An 18,693-nucleotide genomic window follows, 5' to 3' on the forward strand; every position below is an offset into this window, starting at 1 on the left:
CGTAATGCAATCCACAATGTGTGATATTCTAAATGGCTCTAATGTATATTCTCTCCCCCTTTTTATTTGTTCATAAAGCATGTCACACATTTAAATCAAATACCTGACGTAGAGAATCAGGCAGAACTCATGAAATAGGCTACATGTCAATCCCAACTGAAGAAGATGTTGTTGTCAAAGTTCCCCTTAGTATGCCAGCAGGAAGAAAAGGAAGATGCCCATCAATGTTCCCTCCCTACCTCTGTGAAGAATAATAGAGACTTTGTTTGGTGTGCGTGTGCATGTGCATGCATGTGCTTGCTTGTGTGTATGCGTACTTGCCTTCGTGTGTGTCTTAATTATCTCTGTCTGTCTGTCAGAACGGTAGAAAGAACAAAGTGTGTGTACAATACTGTGTGTGGGTGTGTAAATGAGTAGGTGTGTTGCATCACTGTCAACCAGATTGGCACTTCCATACGAGGCCTGTCCCTGCTGGTAGGCTGTGTGACAGGAGGTGCCCATAACCACCCTCAGAGTGGCATCCTCCTTTCCCCAATCTACCCCTCCTGTCATCCCTCCTCACCTACACTACCTCTCTCCTCCACACTGCACTGTCAAACAGCACCTCACACAACCCGGAACAATGCAACCCACAGATATCATAGTGTGGGGAAATGATGTGTTTGTGTGAAACGAGGGTGTGTGCATGTGTTTGTGTGTGAGAGAGAAATAGGTCCATAGAGAATCTGAAAATCCCACTTCCCATGATTGTAACTTCTCCTTGCATCCTATTTGTTTGCATTAGTCCAATCTGCATGATTTACAGTGCATCCCTAGCTCCTTCTGTGTAGGGCTGGGGGCTGTTATATCTGTCACGTGTGCCCCTGCAGCAGCAGTGATATTAATGCAGGTGCTAGTATGGGCTATAGCTCTGAGCACACAGGGACATCTCCCTTTCCCATCCCAGGTCTCAGTCTCACCAGCAGACTATAAATCTCACACACCCTTATTGACACACATGAACTAGCAACACGCAGGCAGGAGCTCATGCACATACACACACATTCAGGTCTCATGAGCTTCATGTTTTCTTTCTGTCCTTAGCTCCAGGAGGGCCAGCTGGTGGTGTGTCAGTTCCAGTTCCTGCGCTGGTCAGCCTACCGCGACGTGCCCGACTCCAAGAAGGCCTTCCTCAGCCTGCTGGCTCATGTGCACAAGTGGCAGAGGGAGTGTGGAGATGGCCGCACCGTTGTCCACTGCCTGTGAGTTTTCCTGACAATCTGACGCACACACAAGTGAAACACATGCACGAACGCAATCACTGACACACAAGCACACACACAGACACAGACATACACAGGTAGCCTAGTGGTTAGAGCGTTGGGCTAGTAACCGAAAGGTTGCTGGATCGAATCCCCGAAATGACAAGGTAAAAATCTGTCATTCTGCCCTTGAGCAAGGCAGTTAACCCACTGTTCCCCGGTAGGCTGCCGTTGTAAATAAGAATTTGTTCTTAACTGACTTGCCTAGTTAAATAAAGGTAAAAAATACACAAACATGCACACACAACAGCAGTACTCCAAGCATAGTTCATCACAGACTGGAGGTCAGCTTGGCCTTCACCTAATCAAACACCAGCCATCAACATAGCCAGCAGCATACCACCCTGCATACCACTGCTGGCTTGCTTCTGAAGCTAAGCAGGGTTGGTCCTGGTCAGTTCCTGGATGGGAGACCAGATGCTGCTGGAAGTGGTGTTGGAGGGCCAGTAGGAGGCACTCTTTCCTCTGGTCTAAAAAACAATATCCCAATGCCCCAGGGCAGTGATTGGGGACACTGCCCTGTGTAGGGTGCTGTCTTTCGGATGGGACGTTAAAACAGGTGTCCTGACTCTCTGAGGTCATTAAAGATCCCATGGCACTTATCGTAAGAGTAGGGGTGTTAACCCCGGTGTCCTGGCTAAATTCCCAATCTGGCCCTCAAACCATCGTGGTCACCTAATAGTCCCCAGTTTACAATTGGCTCATTAATCCCCCTCCTCTCCCCTGTAACTATTCCCCAGGTCGTTGCTGCAAATGAGAACGTGTTCTCAGTCAACTTACCTGGTAAAATTAAAATAAAAACATGTAAAAAAACATAGCTAACACCCAGTCACAGACAATGAATTAGGTGTTACCTCTTGATAAACACCAGTTCATAATGCTCAAAGCCAATCAGGTACCAGCCTTCAGGAACGCGTTCAGGAACGCAGACCAACAACTACAGACCAACCCTCAGGACATACACCAATCAGTGTAAGAGGTGGTTTGAGCAGTAAGCATGACGCTTCTTGGCTGCATTGCACTGTACTCTCCTCAGGACCTGACTGAATATGGAGCCTTATGCACATTGCTGAACCATGACACGTGCGCCTCCACCACCACAGTCCAAAAACACATCACTCAGTGCTGTCACACAGCATTACCCACTGCAACCGCGAAAGAGATTATGGCGATGAAATCAATTATGGCTTAATACAGAATGTGCCGGCTCTCACGATAGTAAATTCCAGGCTGCCAAACTGCTGACGCCGATTGATTACCTTAATATTGCCCATATTGGCTGCCGTGGTGACTGGGCGCCTGCCTTCCCAGGGTGCATGTCAGGAATGAGAATGCGGCCTCACCTCCTTTGTTTATTAATGTTCCTTTAGCTTATGATGATAACCCAGACCGTCTAGCGCCACAAAATGCCACACACAACAAGCTTACCAGTAAGGACCCTGTCCTCGCATTTCAAGGCCGCGTCGAGACAATTACTTATCAGTGACTGCTCAGATAATCCCTACCATTTTGTTGCTGAGCTGTTGTAGTGCTACTGCAAATGTACATTTTCCCAGAGGTGTTCACATTCATAATGTAAGTAACCTAATTTATGTTCCTCTAAATGCCTCTGTAAAAACAACAGCTATTCTCAGCAGTAAGCAATGTGCCTATGAACCTAAGTTATACTGTTAACACTGAGACGTTTTGCCCTAGTAAGAAGCCCACTGTGAGTAGTTCACCCTGCACTATCTGCTCAAATGTAAATAGCACTGTCATGTCCACCATGTCTCCCAGTAAAGCAATAAAAACAATCAAGAATCCCAGAAAAGTGCTACAAATAGACTACATTAACATATGTAGCCTAAGAAACAAGGTTCATGAATTCGATAACTTGCTAGCCAGTATATGAATGCTTTCTGTTGCTAGCTCTGAAACTCACTTAGATAATTTATTTGATGATACAGTTGTAGCAATATATGGTTATAACATCTACAGAAGAGTCAGGAATGCCAACGGAGGAGATATTGCTGTTTATATTCAGAGTCATGTTCCTGCAAGGCTTAGAGGACCTCATGTCAAATGCTGTTGAAGTAATATGGCTCAATGTTCACCTGCCTCACCTAAAGCCTATTCTTGTGGGAAGTTTCTATAGACCACCAAGTGCTAACAGTCAGTATCTGGATGATATGTGTGAAATGCTTGATAATGTTGGTGATATCAATAGGGGTATGTTCTGGGTGGCCTAAATATTGACTGGCTTTCATCAAACTCAAGAAAAAGCTTCAAACTGTAACCAGTGTCTGCAAACTGGTTCAGGTTATCAGTCAACCTACCAGGGTATTTCCAAACAGAACAGGAACTAAATCATACACTTGTATTGACCACATCTTTACTATAATGCTGCAGAAATCTGCTCTTCACCAGTATACAAACCCATCTGATGTAGTGATCATACAGTGGGGCAAAAAAGTATTTAGTCAGCCACCAATTGGGCAAGTTCTCCCACTTAAAAAGATGAGAGAGGCCTGTCATTTTCATCATAGGTACACTTCAACTATGACAGGCATATTGAGAGAAAAAAATCCAGAAAATCACATTGTAGGATTTTTTATTTATTTATTTGCAAATTATGGTGGAAAATAAGTATTTGGCCAATGACAAAAGTTTATCTCAATACTTTGTTATTATACCCTTTGTTGCCAATGACAGAGGTCAAACGTTTTCTGTAAGGTTTTCACATACTGTTGCTGGTATTTTGGCCCATTCCTCCATGCAGATCTCCTCTAGAGCAGTGATGTTTTGGGGCTGTTGCTGGGCAACACAGACTATCAACTCCCTCCAAAGATTTTCTATGGGGTTGAGATCTGGAGACTGGCTAGGCCACTCCAGGACCTTGAAATGCTTCTTACGAAGCCACTCCTTCGTTGCCCGGGCGGTGTGTTTGGGATCATTGTCATGCTGAAAGACCCAGCCACGTTTCGTCTTCAATGCCCTTGCTGATGGAAGGAGGTTTTCACTCAAAATCTCATGATACATGGCCCCATGCATTCTTTCCTTTACACGGATCAGTCGTCCTGGTCCCTTTGCAGAAAAACAGCCCCAAAGCATGATGTTTCCACCCCCATGCTTCACAGTAGGTATGGTGTTCTTTGGATTCAACTCAGCATTCTTTGTCCTCCAAACACGACGAGTTGAGTTTTTAACAAAAGGTTATATGTTGGTTTCATCTGACCATATGACATTCTCCCAATCTTCTTCTGGATCATCCAAATGCTCTCTAGCGAACTTCAGACGGGCCTGGACATGTACTGGCTTAAGCAGGGGGATACGTCTGGCACTGCAGGATTTGAGTCCCTGGCGGCGTAGTGTGTTACTGATGGTAGGCTTTGTTACTTTGGTCCCAGCTCTCTGCAGGTCATTCACTAGGTCTCCACGTGTGGCTCTTGAATTTTTGCTCACCATTCTTGTGATCATTTTGACCCCACGGGGTGAGATCTGCGTGGAGCCCCAGATCGGGGGAGATTATCAGTGGTCTTGTATGTCTTCCATTTCCTAATAATTGCTCCCAGAGTTGATTTCTTCAAACCAAGCTGCTTACCTATTGCCGATTCAGTCTTCCCAGCCTGGTGCAGGTCTACAATTTTGTTTCTGGTGTCCTTTGACAGCTCTTTGGTCTTTTCCACAGTGGAGTTTGGAGTGTGACTGTTTGAGGTTGTGGACAGGTGTCTTTTATACTGATAACAAGTTCAAACAGGTGCCATTAATACAGGTAACGAGTGGAGGACAGAGGAGCCTCTTAAAGAAGAAGTTACAGGTCTGTGAGAGCCAGAAATCTTGCTTGTTTGTAGGTGACCAAATACTTATTTTCCACCATAATGTTCAAATAAATTCATTAAAAATCCTACAATGTGATTTTCTGTATTTTTTTCCCCTTATTTTGTCTGTCATAGTCGAAATGTACCTATGATGAAAATTACAGGCCTCTCTCATCTTTTTAAGTGGGAGAACTTGCATAATTGGTGGCTGACTAAATACTTTTTTGCCCCACTCTATCTACCTCTATCGCTCCAGTATTCCTGCACATTGTAAACATGGTACTGGAACTGACTGACCCTGTAGATAGTATGCTTACTTTCTCGTGTTCTTCTTATTTCTTGTTTTTCACGTGTTTTTGTTCTACCTTGTGTTATTTTTAGGATTGCATTGTTATTGATTACTGTATTGTTGGGTTTAGCGCTTGCAAGAAAATATTTCACTGTACTTGTGCACGTGAAATTAAAACTTGAAACTTAAATGGGGGGATGCGTGTGGGCCTATTCCAGTATGAAATGCAGTACTTTGAAATGTGAATCCTTGAATCAATGCTGCTGCTCTTATAGTAGAGTCAGTAGACAGTACCATTTGGAGGGCTAAGAGAGGAAATTAAATGCATGTGGGAACACGCCTGGTGCTCCTCTGTCCTAATCAGAATCAAATAAAGTACTAGCATGTTTTTCTAAAATTCTAGAAACATTTGTGCATTAGAGAATGTCAACACTGTATTCTATATGAGCAGCAATATGTTTTTTTTTACTATTCCACAGCAATGGCTCTTTTGCATCTTGTGGATACAAATCATGTGTAGAACAGAAATGAATACACTCTTGGTATTTTTGATATGGTTGATTATGAAGTAGTACTTTCTAAATTCCATTATCATGGTTTTCATGATTATACACTACATGACCTAAAGTGTGTGGACACCTGCTTGTTGAACACCTCATTTCACAATCATGGGCATTAAATATGGAGTTGGTCCCCACCTTTGTTATATCAGCCTTGACTCTTCTGGTAAGGCTTTCCATTTGATGTTGGAACATTGCTGCGGGGACTTGCTTCCATTGAGCCACAGAATGAGTGAGGTCAGGCACTTATGTTGGGCGATGAAGCCTGGCTCGCATTCTGCATTCCAATTCATCCTAAAGGTGTTCGATGGGGTTGAGGTCAGGGCTCTGTGCAGGCCAGTCAAGTTCTTCCACACCAATCTCGACAAACCATTTCTCTATGGACCTCGATTTGTGCTCGGGGGCATTGTTATGCTGAAACAGGAAAGGGCCTTCCCCAAACTGTTTCCACAAAGTTGTAAGCACAAAATCGTCTAATAATGTCATTGTATGCTATAGCGATTTCCCTTCACCGTACTGTGTGCGGCTGCTTGGCCATGGAAAGCCATTTCATAAGCTCCCGACGAACAGTTATTGGGCTGACATTGCTTCCAGAGGCAGTTTGGAACTTGGTAGTGAGTGTTGCAACTGAGGACAGACAATTTTTACGCGGTCCCATTCTGTGAACTAACACTTTGCTGTTGTTACTCCTAGAAGTTTTCACTTCACAATAACAACACTTACAGTTGACCGGGGCAGCTGACTTCTTGGAAGGTGGCATCCTATTATGGTGCTACATTGAAAGTCACTGAGCTCTAAGCCCATTCTACGGCCAATGTTTGTCTATGGATTTTATACACCTGTCAGCAGCGGGTAGGGCTGAAATGGCCAAATCCACTAATTTGAAGGGGTGTCCACATACGTTTATATATAGTGTACATATAATTGGCTATATAGTTATGTTTTTGATAGAGAACAGTCTGTTTATGCAAACAGCTCTGCATCTACCAATGCTAAGATATCCTGTGGTGTGCCACAGGGTTTGTTATTCCTAATCTATATCAATGCCCTTGCTGCTTTGTCTTCTACTGTACATCCCATTTTCTTTGCTGACGATACCAATTTGATTTTATCACACTAATTTTGATTCACATATTAATAAAGCCAACTCAGGCATGGCCAAATTTTCTGAACAAATTATATTTAAATGTTTTAAAAAATCATACTTTATTGTATTCACTAGTAAGAATAAGAAATTAGCCAGAATCCCATTTGGTGGGAATGAAATGGAACAAGTCAGTTCCAGAGTTTTAATTGATGAAAAGTTGTCCTGGAAAGATCGTATTCAATTTGTCTGCAGCAAAGTGATGAAATCTGTTGGTATCATCAGAAAGATTAGTGGTTTAGTTCATCAGGCAAGCTAACTGTATACTATAGCTTAATTTAAACATATCTCATTTATTGTAATATTGTCATTCTTGGTCAGGGAGTATTGGTGTTTCCAAACTTCATCAATTTAAGGATAATAGAGGCCACTGTGTTCTTGAGGATCTTCAATGCTGCAGAAATGTTTTGGTACCCTTCCCCAGATCTGTGCCTCGACACAATCATGTCTTGGAGCTTGGTTTAGTTTTATTACTGTGGGACCTTATATAGACAGGAGTGTGCCTTTCCAAATCAGGTGGACTCCAATCAAGTTGTAGAAACATCTCAAGTATGATCAATGGACACAGAATGCACCTGAGCTCAATTTCTGAATACTTATGTAAATAAGGTATTTCTGTTTTTTTTTAACAACACATGTTTTCGCTTTGTCATTATGGGTCATTGTGTGTAGATATGCTTTTATATATTTATATATATTTTAGATTACGTTTGTAAAGTAGCAAAATGTAGAGAAAGCCACGGGGTTTGAATACTTTCTGAAGACATTTTGTCTGCAACAGTAAAGTACATAAAATACACTTTTAGCTCCAGTCAGTTTTAAAATGGGTAACTAGCAATAGCCTGGTGCTAAATATCTCAAAAACTCACAGCATCATTTTTGGAGCAAATCACTCGCTCAACCCTAAACCTCATTTGGATCTATTATTGAATAATGTGGCTATTGACATTTACATTTACATTTAAGTCATTTAGCAGACGCTCTTATCCAGAGCGACTTACAAATTGGTGCATTCACCTTATGACATCCAGTGGAACAGTCACTTTACAATAGTGCATCTAAATCTTAAAGGGGGGGGGGGGTGAGAAGGATTACTTTATCCTATCCTAGGTATTCCTTAAAGAGGTTGGGTTTCAGGTGTCTCCGGAAGGTGGTGATTGACTCCGCTGTCCTGGCGTCGTGAGGGAGTTTGTTCCACCATTGGAACAAATCTTGCACTTTTCCCAACAAAACACAAAATACAGACACACCAATAGAAAAGCCCCATTCAGTGAGTAAAACAAGTTGAATAGACTAAACTGCTGGGTGTCACCCTAGATAGCTTTCTATCATGGTCAAAACATATAGAAGCAATGCTTTCTAAAATGGGAAGAGATATGATAAGGAATTGCTCTGCTTTCTTGATATCTCAGTCAACCAGACAGGTCCTACAGACCCTACTTTTGTCGCACCTGGACTGCTGTCCAATTGTGTGATCGGATGCGGCAAAGAAGTACATGGGAACATTTCACTTCGATGTACACAGAGGGCGAATGTCAATAACATGCATGTCAATCTCTCCTGGCTAAAAATTGAAGAGAGATCGACTGCATCACTATTGGTTGTTGTGCGAGGTGTTGATCTGTTGAAGGTAGCGATCTGTCTGTTCAAGCAGTTGGCACACAGTTCGGACACTTATTGTTATCACACAAGACATGCAACCAGAGGTCTCTTCACAGTCCAGGATAGAGGCTGGGAAACACACAGTATTAAATAGAGGCATGAAATTAATGGAACTCTGTGCCACCCCAGGTAACTCAAACTTGCAATAAAACCAGATTTAAGAAGAAAAAAAAGATAAAAGACCTTACGGCACGGCGGGGATTGTGAAAAGAAGCACAGACATTTTTATGCATTTTGTATTGTATTATGTATGTGATACGTGGTTGGGATATGACTGTGATATGTGATTCTCGCCTGGCTATCTTAAGATGAATGCACTAGCTGTGGGCCACTCTGGATGGGAGTGTCTACTGAATGGATAAATTGTAATGTAAATGAAGTGCTGCTATGTATATTTATGTATATTATGTATTTTATCTGTTATGTTTCCTGATTGGACCCCAGGAAGAGTAGGGCAGCAGCTAATTGGAGATCCTAATGACTACAAAAATCCTTCCCTGTCTTATAGGAGCGGCGGTGGGCGCAGTGGGACATTCTGTGCCAGCACCATCCTGCTGGAGATGATCCAGTACCAGAACATGGTGGACATCTTCTACTCCGTCAAGACACTCCGCAATTCCAAACCCAACATGGTGGAGTCATTGGTAGGTGCGGTGGAGCTGACCGGCTGCAATTTAGTTTTGCAGTATTTTAGCGATGACTATGAATGTTTCTGCCTTTGTTTAATCTGATTTGTATTACTATATCCAGTATTATCAATTATATTTTTATTCAATCAATTAGGGGGGAGGGGGGGCGAGGAATTCCGTCCTGGGTTATGCGCGACGTAAAATGGAACGTCTACTTAATTATTTTCCGATGGAAATAACACAGTTCTCCATGCACTCTAATTCACAACTTGATAAGATCTATTGATAAGAGCTAGGTAAATGAGTAATCCGTTTGGATAAGGTGATTGTAAATATAAATGAGACTTATTTTAGATCTATTTTATCTTATGATCACCGGATACAAATGTGAAACCAGTCATATGACAGCAAACTGAAGCATGTCAACATATCAACTTTCGCAGAGTAAAGTTTATGAAAGGCTGTGCCATTATGCAGAATTTAAATTGAATGTATGGCCTTTTAACTTTGCAGGGCACTTTCGAATGTCATAATTATAGGCTAGCCCGACTTTCTCTGTCTCATGTTAAATTTCAGTATCGACTGTCAGTAGGCCTTAAACCACACATATTCAGCGACCAATAAAATGTTATTTCATTTGATTTACTGTTAGTTCCCTACAGGTGATATAGCCTATATTATTACATTTAATTACATTGTTTTGTTTACCTTCATTTACTTCCTCTGTAAATGCTTCACGGCCGTTCGGTTGTTGCTGAGGATCATTACTAACAGTTGATCATATTAAAGAAAGACATGTAGGCTAATTAAATCATTATGAAGCAGAGCGCAGACCAAGCCGAAGCAGTTTGAATCCGACACATGGCGCAATACTTGGCCTTGTTATCACACAGTTCTATGGTTAATGCAGGCAACAGACAATATTCTCCCTATTTTAATTCTATGTACACTATTCTTCCAACATTACCATGGGTTGAAGAACTGAATGTGGCAATTTTCAGAATGAATCAAACCACTTTTTCTTTTTTCCGTGCATAAAGGCTCTCCAAACCTGGTTTTATGATTCATAAATACTTTCATAAACCTAAATCATCTACAAGATCAGTGTTTTTTTTTAATCTACCAATTGGTGCTGAAATGGAGACGAATATGCAAATATTTCGAAGGCATTCTTTCATTGATCCCTCATATTCTGAACCTGTTTTTTTCGATATATTCTAGTCTGTCTACAAAATTCTAACTATACTGAACACAAATCTAAATGCAACATGTGAAGCGTATGTACCATACGCATAAATTCAAATTTTCTTGAAAATGTTGTGCACAAATTTGTTTACATTCCTGTCTCTTTTGCCAAGATAATCCATCCACCTTAAAGGTGTGGCATATCAAGAATCTGATTAAACAGCACGATCATTACACATGTGCATCTTGTGCTGGGGACAATAAAAGGCCACTCGAAAATGTGTCGTTTTGTCACACAGCACAATGCCACAAATGTCTCAAGTTTTGAGGGAGAGTGCAATTGGCATGCTGACTGCAGGAACGTCCACCAGAGCTGTTGCCAGAGAATTTAATGTTGATATATGTACCATTAGCCGCCTCCAACGTCATTTTACAGAATTTGGCAGTACGTCCAACTGCCTCACAATAGCAGACCATGTGTAACCACGGCAGCCCAGGGCCTCCACATCCGGCTTCTTTATGTGTGGGATCATCTGCGACCAGCCATCCGAACAGCTGCTGAAACTGAGGAGTATTTCTGTCTGTAATAAAGCCCTTTTGTGGGGAAAAATGTATTCTGATTGGCTGGGCCTGGCTCCCCAGTGGGTGGGCCTGGGTGGGCCTACGCCCCTGCCCAGTCATGTGAAATCCATAGATTAGGGTCCCAGGAAATTATTTAAATTGACCGATTTCCTTATGAGCTGTAACTCAGTAAAATCTTTGAAATTGTTGCATGTTGCGTTTATATATTTTTTTGTTCCGCATTAAAAGGAGCACCATATTTAACGGGATGATTTAAGATACTGTAAATGTACTGAAAGCCCTATTGAATGAAAACTCGATGAGAAAATCTGTTGGCCAGCAAGTGGGAGGGTTTTCAGCAATTGAATTACATTTATTCAGTGTGCAAGGTAGCCACACCTGCAAAGCGAGTTACTTGAATTAAAAAAGTCTGAATACCAAATACTGCGATAGCCTCTGGAACTGCCGATCTGCGGTCAACAAGGCAGAGTTCATCTCAGCCTATGCCTCCCTCCAGTCCCTCGACTTCTTGGCACTAACGGAAACATGGATCACCACAGATAACACTGCTACTCCTTACTGCTCTCTCTTCGTCCGCCCACGTGTTCTCGCACACCCCGAGAGCTTCTGGTCAGCGGGGTGGTGGCACCGGGATCCTCATCTCTCCCAAGTGGTCATTCTCTCTTTCTCCCCTTACCCATCTGTCTATCGCCTCCTTTGAATTCCATGCTGTCACAGTTACCAGCACTTTCAAGCTTAACATCCTTATCATTTATCGCCCTCCAGGTTCCCTCGGAGAGTTCATCAATGAGCTTGATGCCTTGATAAGCTCCTTTCCTGAGGACGGCTCACCTCTCACAGTTCTGGGCGACTTTAACCTCCCCGCGTCTACCTTTGACTCATTCCTCTCTGCCTCCTTCTTTCCACTCCTCTCCTCTTTTGACCTCACCCTCTCACCTTCCCCCTACTCACAAGGCAGGCAATACGCTCGACCTCATCTTTACTAGATGCTGTTCTTCCACTAACCTCATTGCAACTCCCCTCCAAGTCTCCGACCACTACCTTGTATCCTTTTCCCTCTCGCTCTCATCCAACACCTCCCACACTGCCCCTACTCGGATGGTATTGCGCCGTCCCAACCTTCGCTCTCTCTCCCCCGCTACTCTCTCCTCTTCCATCCTATCATCTCTTCCCTCCGCTCAAACCTTCTCCAACCTATCTCCTGATTCTGCCTCCTCAACCCTCCTCTCCACCCTCTCTGCATCCTTTGACTCTCTATGTCCCCTATCCTCCAGGCCGGCTCGGTCCTCCCCTCCCGCTCCGTGGCTCGATGACTCATTGCGAGCTCACAGAACAGGGCTCCGGGCAGCCGAGCGGAAATGGAGGAAAACTCGCCTCCCTGCGGACCTGGCATCCTTTCACTCCCTCCTCTCTACATTTTCCTCCTCTGTCTCTGCTGCTAAAGCCACTTTCTACCACGCTAAATTCCAAGCATCTGCCTCTAACCCTAGGAAGCTCTTTGCCACCTTCTCCTCCCTCCTGAATCCTCCTCCCCCTCCCCCTCCTCCCTCTCTGCAGACGACTTCGTCAACCATTTTGAAAAGAAGGTCGACGACATCCGATCCTCGTTTGCTAAGTCAAACGACACCGCTGGTTCTGCTCACACTGCCCTACCCTGTGCTCTGACCTCTTTCTCCCCTCTCTCTCCAGATGAAATCTCGCGTCTTGTGACGGCCGGCCGCCCAACAACCTGCCCGCTTGACCCTATCCCCTCCCCTCTTCTCCAGACCATTTCCGGAGACCTTCTCCCTTACCTCACCTCGCTCATCAACTCATCCCTGACCGCTGGCTATGTCCCTTCCGTCTTCAAGAGAGCGAGAGTTGCACCCCTTCTGAAAAAACCTACACTCGATCCCTCCGATGTCAACAATTACAGACCAGTATCCCTTCTTTCTTTTCTCTCCAAAACTCTTGAACGTGCCGTCCTTGGCCAGCTCTCCCGCTATCTCTCTCTGAATGACCTTCTTGATCCAAATCAGTCAGGTTTCAAGACTAGTCATTCAACTGAGACTGCTCTCCTCTGTATCACGGAGGCGCTCCGCACTGCTAAAGCTAACTCTCTCTCCTCTGCTCTCATCCTTCTAGATCTATCGGCTGCCTTCGATACTGTGAACCATCAGATCCTCCTCTCCACCCTCTCCGAGTTGGGCATCTCCGGCGCGGCCCACGCTTGGATTGCGTCCTACCTGACAGGTCGCTCCTACCAGGTGGCGTGGCGAGAATCTGCCTCCTCACCACGCGCTCTCACCACTGGTGTCCCCCAGGGCTCTGTTCTAGGCCCTCTCCTATTCTCGCTATACACCAAGTCACTTGGCTCTGTCATAACCTCACATGGTCTCTCCTATCATTGCTATGCAGACGACACACAACTAATCTTCTCCTTTCCCCCTTCTGATGACCAGGTGGCGAATCGCATCTCTGCATGTCTGGCAGACATATCAGTGTGGATGACGGATCACCACCTCAAGCTGAACCTCGGCAAGACGGAGCTGCTCTTCCTCCCGGGGAAGGACTGCCCGTTCCATGATCTCGCCATCACGGTTGACAACTCCATTGTGTCCTCCTCCCAGAGCGCTAAGAACCTTGGTGTGATCCTGGACAACACCCTGTCGTTCTCAACCAACATCAAGGCGGTGGCCCGTTCCTGTAGGTTCATGCTCTACAACATCCGCAGAGTACGACCCTGCCTCACACAGGAAGCGGCGCAGGTCCTAATCCAGGCACTTGTCATCTCCCGTCTGGATTACTGCAACTCGCTGTTGGCTGGGCTCCCTGCCTGTGCCATTAAACCCTTCAACTCATCCAGAACGCCGCAGCCCGTCTGGTGTTCAACCTTCCCAAGTTCTCTCACGTCACCCCGCTCCTCCGTTCTCTCCACTGGCTTCCAGTTGAAGCTCGCATCCGCTACAAGACCATGGTGCTTGCCTACGGAGCTGTGAGGGGAACGGCACCTCAGTACCTCCAGGCTCTGATCAGGCCCTACACCCAAACAAGGGCACTGCGTTCATCCACCTCTGGCCTGCTCGCCTCCCTACCACTGAGGAAGTACAGCTCCCGCTCAGCCCAGTCAAAACTGTTCGCTGCTCTGGCCCCCCAATGGTGGAACAAACTCCCTCACGACGCCAGGACAGCGGAGTCAATCACCACCTTCCGGAGACACCTGAAACCCCACCTCTTTAAGGAATACCTAGGATAGGATAAGTATTCCCTCTCACCCCCCTTTAAGATTTAGATGCACTATTGTAAAGTGACTGTTCCACTGGATGTCATAAGGTGAATGCACCAATTTGTAAGTCGCTCTGGATAAGAGCGTCTGCTAAATGACTTAAATGTAAATGTAAGTGGTTGGGAAAGGCATCGGGATCGGGCCCAAAATTAAATAAAATTTAAATTCAAGACTTAAAAAGTTACCATTATTGAAGCTTTTTCAATTGTTAAGTTCCTGAGTTGGAGTTTAAATGGATTTGAGCCTAACCCTACAATACACTACCATTGCTGGTTTATGTAACTAATGCATGTATGTGTGTTTTCTGCAGGACCAGTACCGATTCTGCTACGACCTTATCCTGGAGTACTTGGATTGCATAGAAGATAGCATGAGATAGCAATGTTCCGTAGCTGGTGCATCTCGTGGGCTGTGACCGCTGACTGGGTTACATACCCTGTGACCCCCTCAACATTTACTTTGTTTGGATTAATGGGCCTGTTGTGAAGGACAACAATAGAAAAAAAATGAAAAGGGGTAAGTGCTCCTCACTTTTAACCCTTAAATGTATAGCTGTGGTTTTGTTCATTTTATTGTTGACGTTGTTGTTGTTTTAATTTCTGATACTTTCAGCTTCGTTTTTGTGCGTTTTTGGTCTTTCCCTCTACTGGAACTCTTTTGTGCAAAATGTTTTATTGTCGTCAATGATGGAGAAACATGAGAGAGTACAAAGTACCTGTGGAGAGATCGCCCTGCCTTTCATAATTTTCTTCAAACATGAACGGCCTGGACAGTTTGTCTTGCTAAAAACAGAATTTGACTCTCTGCATGAAAGTGTTCCAGGTTTCTCCAAGAGCCACAGCAACTGCAGTGTACTGTGGTGAATACAAGATATCTCTACCACAAACTGCCTTACCGTTCCCTAACACTGGGGAATATATAGTACAACTCAATGGAAGGATTTCAATGGGCTACATGAACAACAATGCTTTGTGTAACACATATGGCAGTGCTATGATAAATAGATGAGTCATTGAGACATAGGAGAATGAAGTACAATTTGCCGTGTTTTCCGCTTTTTGTGATGGACCATCCTGATATGTCATAAGACTGATCCAATTCCCGTCAAAAGGAATGCCTAACCTGTCACTTAATTTTAATCGTGCCAATCCCACAGACTGACTTGAATCCTGTCTTCCACGTGTTCTACTCCTTCATGTTGATGCATGTATAGTGCATTCTGAAAGTATTCAGACCCCTTGACTTTTTCCACAGTATTCTGTTACAGCCTTATTCTAACATGGATTACATAATTTTCCCCCTCATCAATCTACACACAATACCCCATAATGACAAAGCAAAAACAGTTTTAAAAATATTTTTGACAAACGGAAATACCTTATTTACAGACCCTTTGCTAACATCCTTGGGATGTTTCTACAACTTCATTGGAGTCCACATGTGGTAAATTCAATTGATTAGACATGATTTCGAAAGGCACACACCTGTCTATATAAGGTCCCACAGTTGACAGTGCATTACAGAGCAAAAACCAAGCCATGAGATTGAAGGATTTGTCCGTACAGCTCGCAGACAGGATTGTGTCGAGGCACAGATCTGGGGAAGGGTACCAAAACATTTATGCAGCATTGAAGGTCATCATTCTTAAATGGAAGAAGTTTGGAACCATCAAGACTTTTCCTAGGGCTGGCCGCCCAAACGGGGGAGAAGGGCCTTAGTCTGGGAGGTGACCAAGAACCCAATGGTCACTCTGACAGAGCTACAGAGTTCCTCTGTGGAGATGGGAGAACCTTCCAGAAGGACAACCATCTCTGCAGCTTTCCACCAATCGGGCATCTATGGTAGAGTGGCCAGACGGAAGCCACTCCTCCTCACTCCTCAGACAGCCCGCTTGGAGTTTGACAAAGGCACCTAAAGACTCTCAGGCCCTGAGAAACAAGATTCTCTGGTCTAATGAAACCAAGATTGAAATATTTGACCTGAATGCGAAGGTTAGCATCTGGGGGGTAACCTGGCACCATCCCTACGGTGAAGCATGATGGTGGCAGCATAATGCCGTGGGGATGTTTTTCAGTGGCAGGTACTGGGACACTAGTCAGGATCGCGGGAAAGATTAACGGAGCAAAGTACAGAGATTCTTGATGAAATCCTGCTCCAGAGCGTTCACCTCAGACTGGGGTGAAGGTTTAGCTTCCATCAGTACAACGACCCTAACCAAACAGCCAAGACAGCGCAGGAGTGGCTTGATGTTCTTGAGTGGCCCAGCCAGAGCCCTGACTTGAACCCGATCGAACATCTCTGGGGACACCTGAAAATAGCTCTGCAGCTCTGACAGAGCTTGAGAGGCTCTGCATAGTTGAATGGGAGAAACTCCCCAAATACAGGTGTGCCTAGCTTTTAGCTTCATACATAAGAAGACTCAAGGCTGTAATCGCTGCAAAAGGTGCTTCAACAAAGTACTGAGTAAAGGGTCTGAATACTTATGTAAATGTAATAATTCAGTGTTTTATTTGTAATCAATTTACAAAAATGTCTAAAACCTGTTTTTGCTTTGTCATTATGGTGTATTGTGTTTAGATTGGAGAGGGGGAAAAAAACAAATGAATCCCTTTTAGAATAAGGCTGTAACAAAATGTGGAAAAAGTCAGGGGGTCTAAATACTTTCCCGAAGGCACTGTATTGGTAAAGCCACTTTTCTAAATGTGGAGGTGTACAATATGATGATCCCCTTATGCAGTGGTCTTGAAAGCATTGCAGTTGTACAGATAGATTTAAGAGGCCGAGTCATTAGAGAAAAATGTACAGTATAAGACATGTAAAGAGTTAAAACTGCCACTTTTTCTGTGACCACTTGTCTATATGGGCAGTCCTTGTAGGACATCTATGTTCTCTATCATTTGATGTGGTTTGACTCCCAGATAGGAATCCCTAAAGGGAATACAATTGAAGAGATACTCAAATACATTTAAATATAAATTGGACCATGCTTCATAAATGTGTTCTTACTGTACCATAGTGTATTTATCTACCATGTTAGTCAAGTTGACAAGTACTGTACGGTGTATGCCACACATCTAATTTGTCCAATATGTTCTACTGTGCTGGGGACTCCATTGATGTTCACACCATGCTCAGTAGTTATAATTAAATAAACAGGGGGAGTGGAAAACCTGGTTTTCCCCAATCTGGACCTTGTTCCACAATATAGACTTGTGTAGCTAACCCATTAGACCCTGTCTGTATGACAATACACAGCTCGTATATGCATGTTGGAATGTGTAGCCTATTATATGATCTGTCCTGAGACCCTGATCCCAAATTAAATGAAAAGTGCCCATAACCCATAGAACACTAACATGAAGCAAATCCCCTTTGGGATTTTAAATATAACATTTGGTGGCTAAATCAAGGGTCAGTAAACCAGTATTGCAGTCTCTACTAATGCCCACTAAGTGAGAACATTAGCAGTTTGCTTTTTCTGCAGATGATCTCAGGGTCTTACTGTGCTCTAATGGTGGCGCAAATGTCACTCCTATTGACCAGGAGTTCCTCCTCCTCTAAAAAGCCCTCTCCTGGGGACTAGGACCGTACAATGAGTGGCATTTGCCCCAACCACGGCAGCTAAGACAGACCCAGTCCCTGCTAGTTCTTAAATCTGTGGTCTGGTCAAAGCACCAGGATTGAGGAAGTAGAGAAAGAGACAGTATTCCAGACCCCAACAGGGTCTTAAAAATCTGACAGTTATGCATCTTTTTCATGCAAAACTGGATTAGAAAAATGTTAAGGTTTGCTAGTGCAGTGCTTCCTGGGTTCTGTTGGGCACTTCATGAACAAAACATTGCTCGTCTTTTAAATCCCTGGAGTACAAAAGAAAGTGCCTGGACACTTACTTGAGGTTTGAGAGTATATGTGTACATATCGATGTATATTTACTGTATGTTCTGTGAATAATTCCTATCTGTTTGCCCAGAGTAAAGATGTACAGTAAATGACCACAAAGCTGAATGTACTGTACATGACCATCATTCTAGTCCCATCTTGGTTCTAACTTGCATCTTTTGTCCTGATCTTGTCTACATTCTGATTGTGCCCACATTTTGTGACCAGTGTAGACGATCAAAAGACACATTGTGAATCAGATCCACCTGCCCACCTCAAGAGGTAGTCAGACACAATCTATCTGTAACAGTAACAATCATAATTATTCATCAATCAAATGTATTTATGATGCCCTGTTTACATCAGCCGATGTCACAAAGCGCTGTACAGAAACCCAGCC

General features: G+C 43.9%; 1 protein-coding gene across 6 annotated transcripts in view; it reads left to right on the forward strand.

The window, feature by feature from the left end:
* LOC124019498 (receptor-type tyrosine-protein phosphatase U) overlaps nucleotides 1-15,725 on the forward strand; it is a 348,981-nt gene extending 333,256 nt beyond the window's left edge. For all 6 annotated transcript variants that reach the window (XM_046334848.1, XM_046334850.1, XM_046334851.1 and 3 more), the window contains 3 exons: nucleotides 1,084-1,241; nucleotides 9,262-9,397; nucleotides 14,725-15,725. In XM_046334848.1, the coding sequence (XP_046190804.1) occupies nucleotides 1,084-1,241; nucleotides 9,262-9,397; nucleotides 14,725-14,793 (363 nt within the window). In that variant the 3' untranslated portion in view covers nucleotides 14,794-15,725. The remainder of the gene's footprint in view (nucleotides 1-1,083; nucleotides 1,242-9,261; nucleotides 9,398-14,724) is intronic.
* Nucleotides 15,726-18,693: the final 2,968 nt, after the last annotated feature.

This window comes from Oncorhynchus gorbuscha, unplaced genomic scaffold (genome assembly GCF_021184085.1).
Source record: "Oncorhynchus gorbuscha isolate QuinsamMale2020 ecotype Even-year unplaced genomic scaffold, OgorEven_v1.0 Un_scaffold_609, whole genome shotgun sequence".
Classification (NCBI taxonomy): domain Eukaryota; kingdom Metazoa; phylum Chordata; class Actinopteri; order Salmoniformes; family Salmonidae; genus Oncorhynchus; species Oncorhynchus gorbuscha.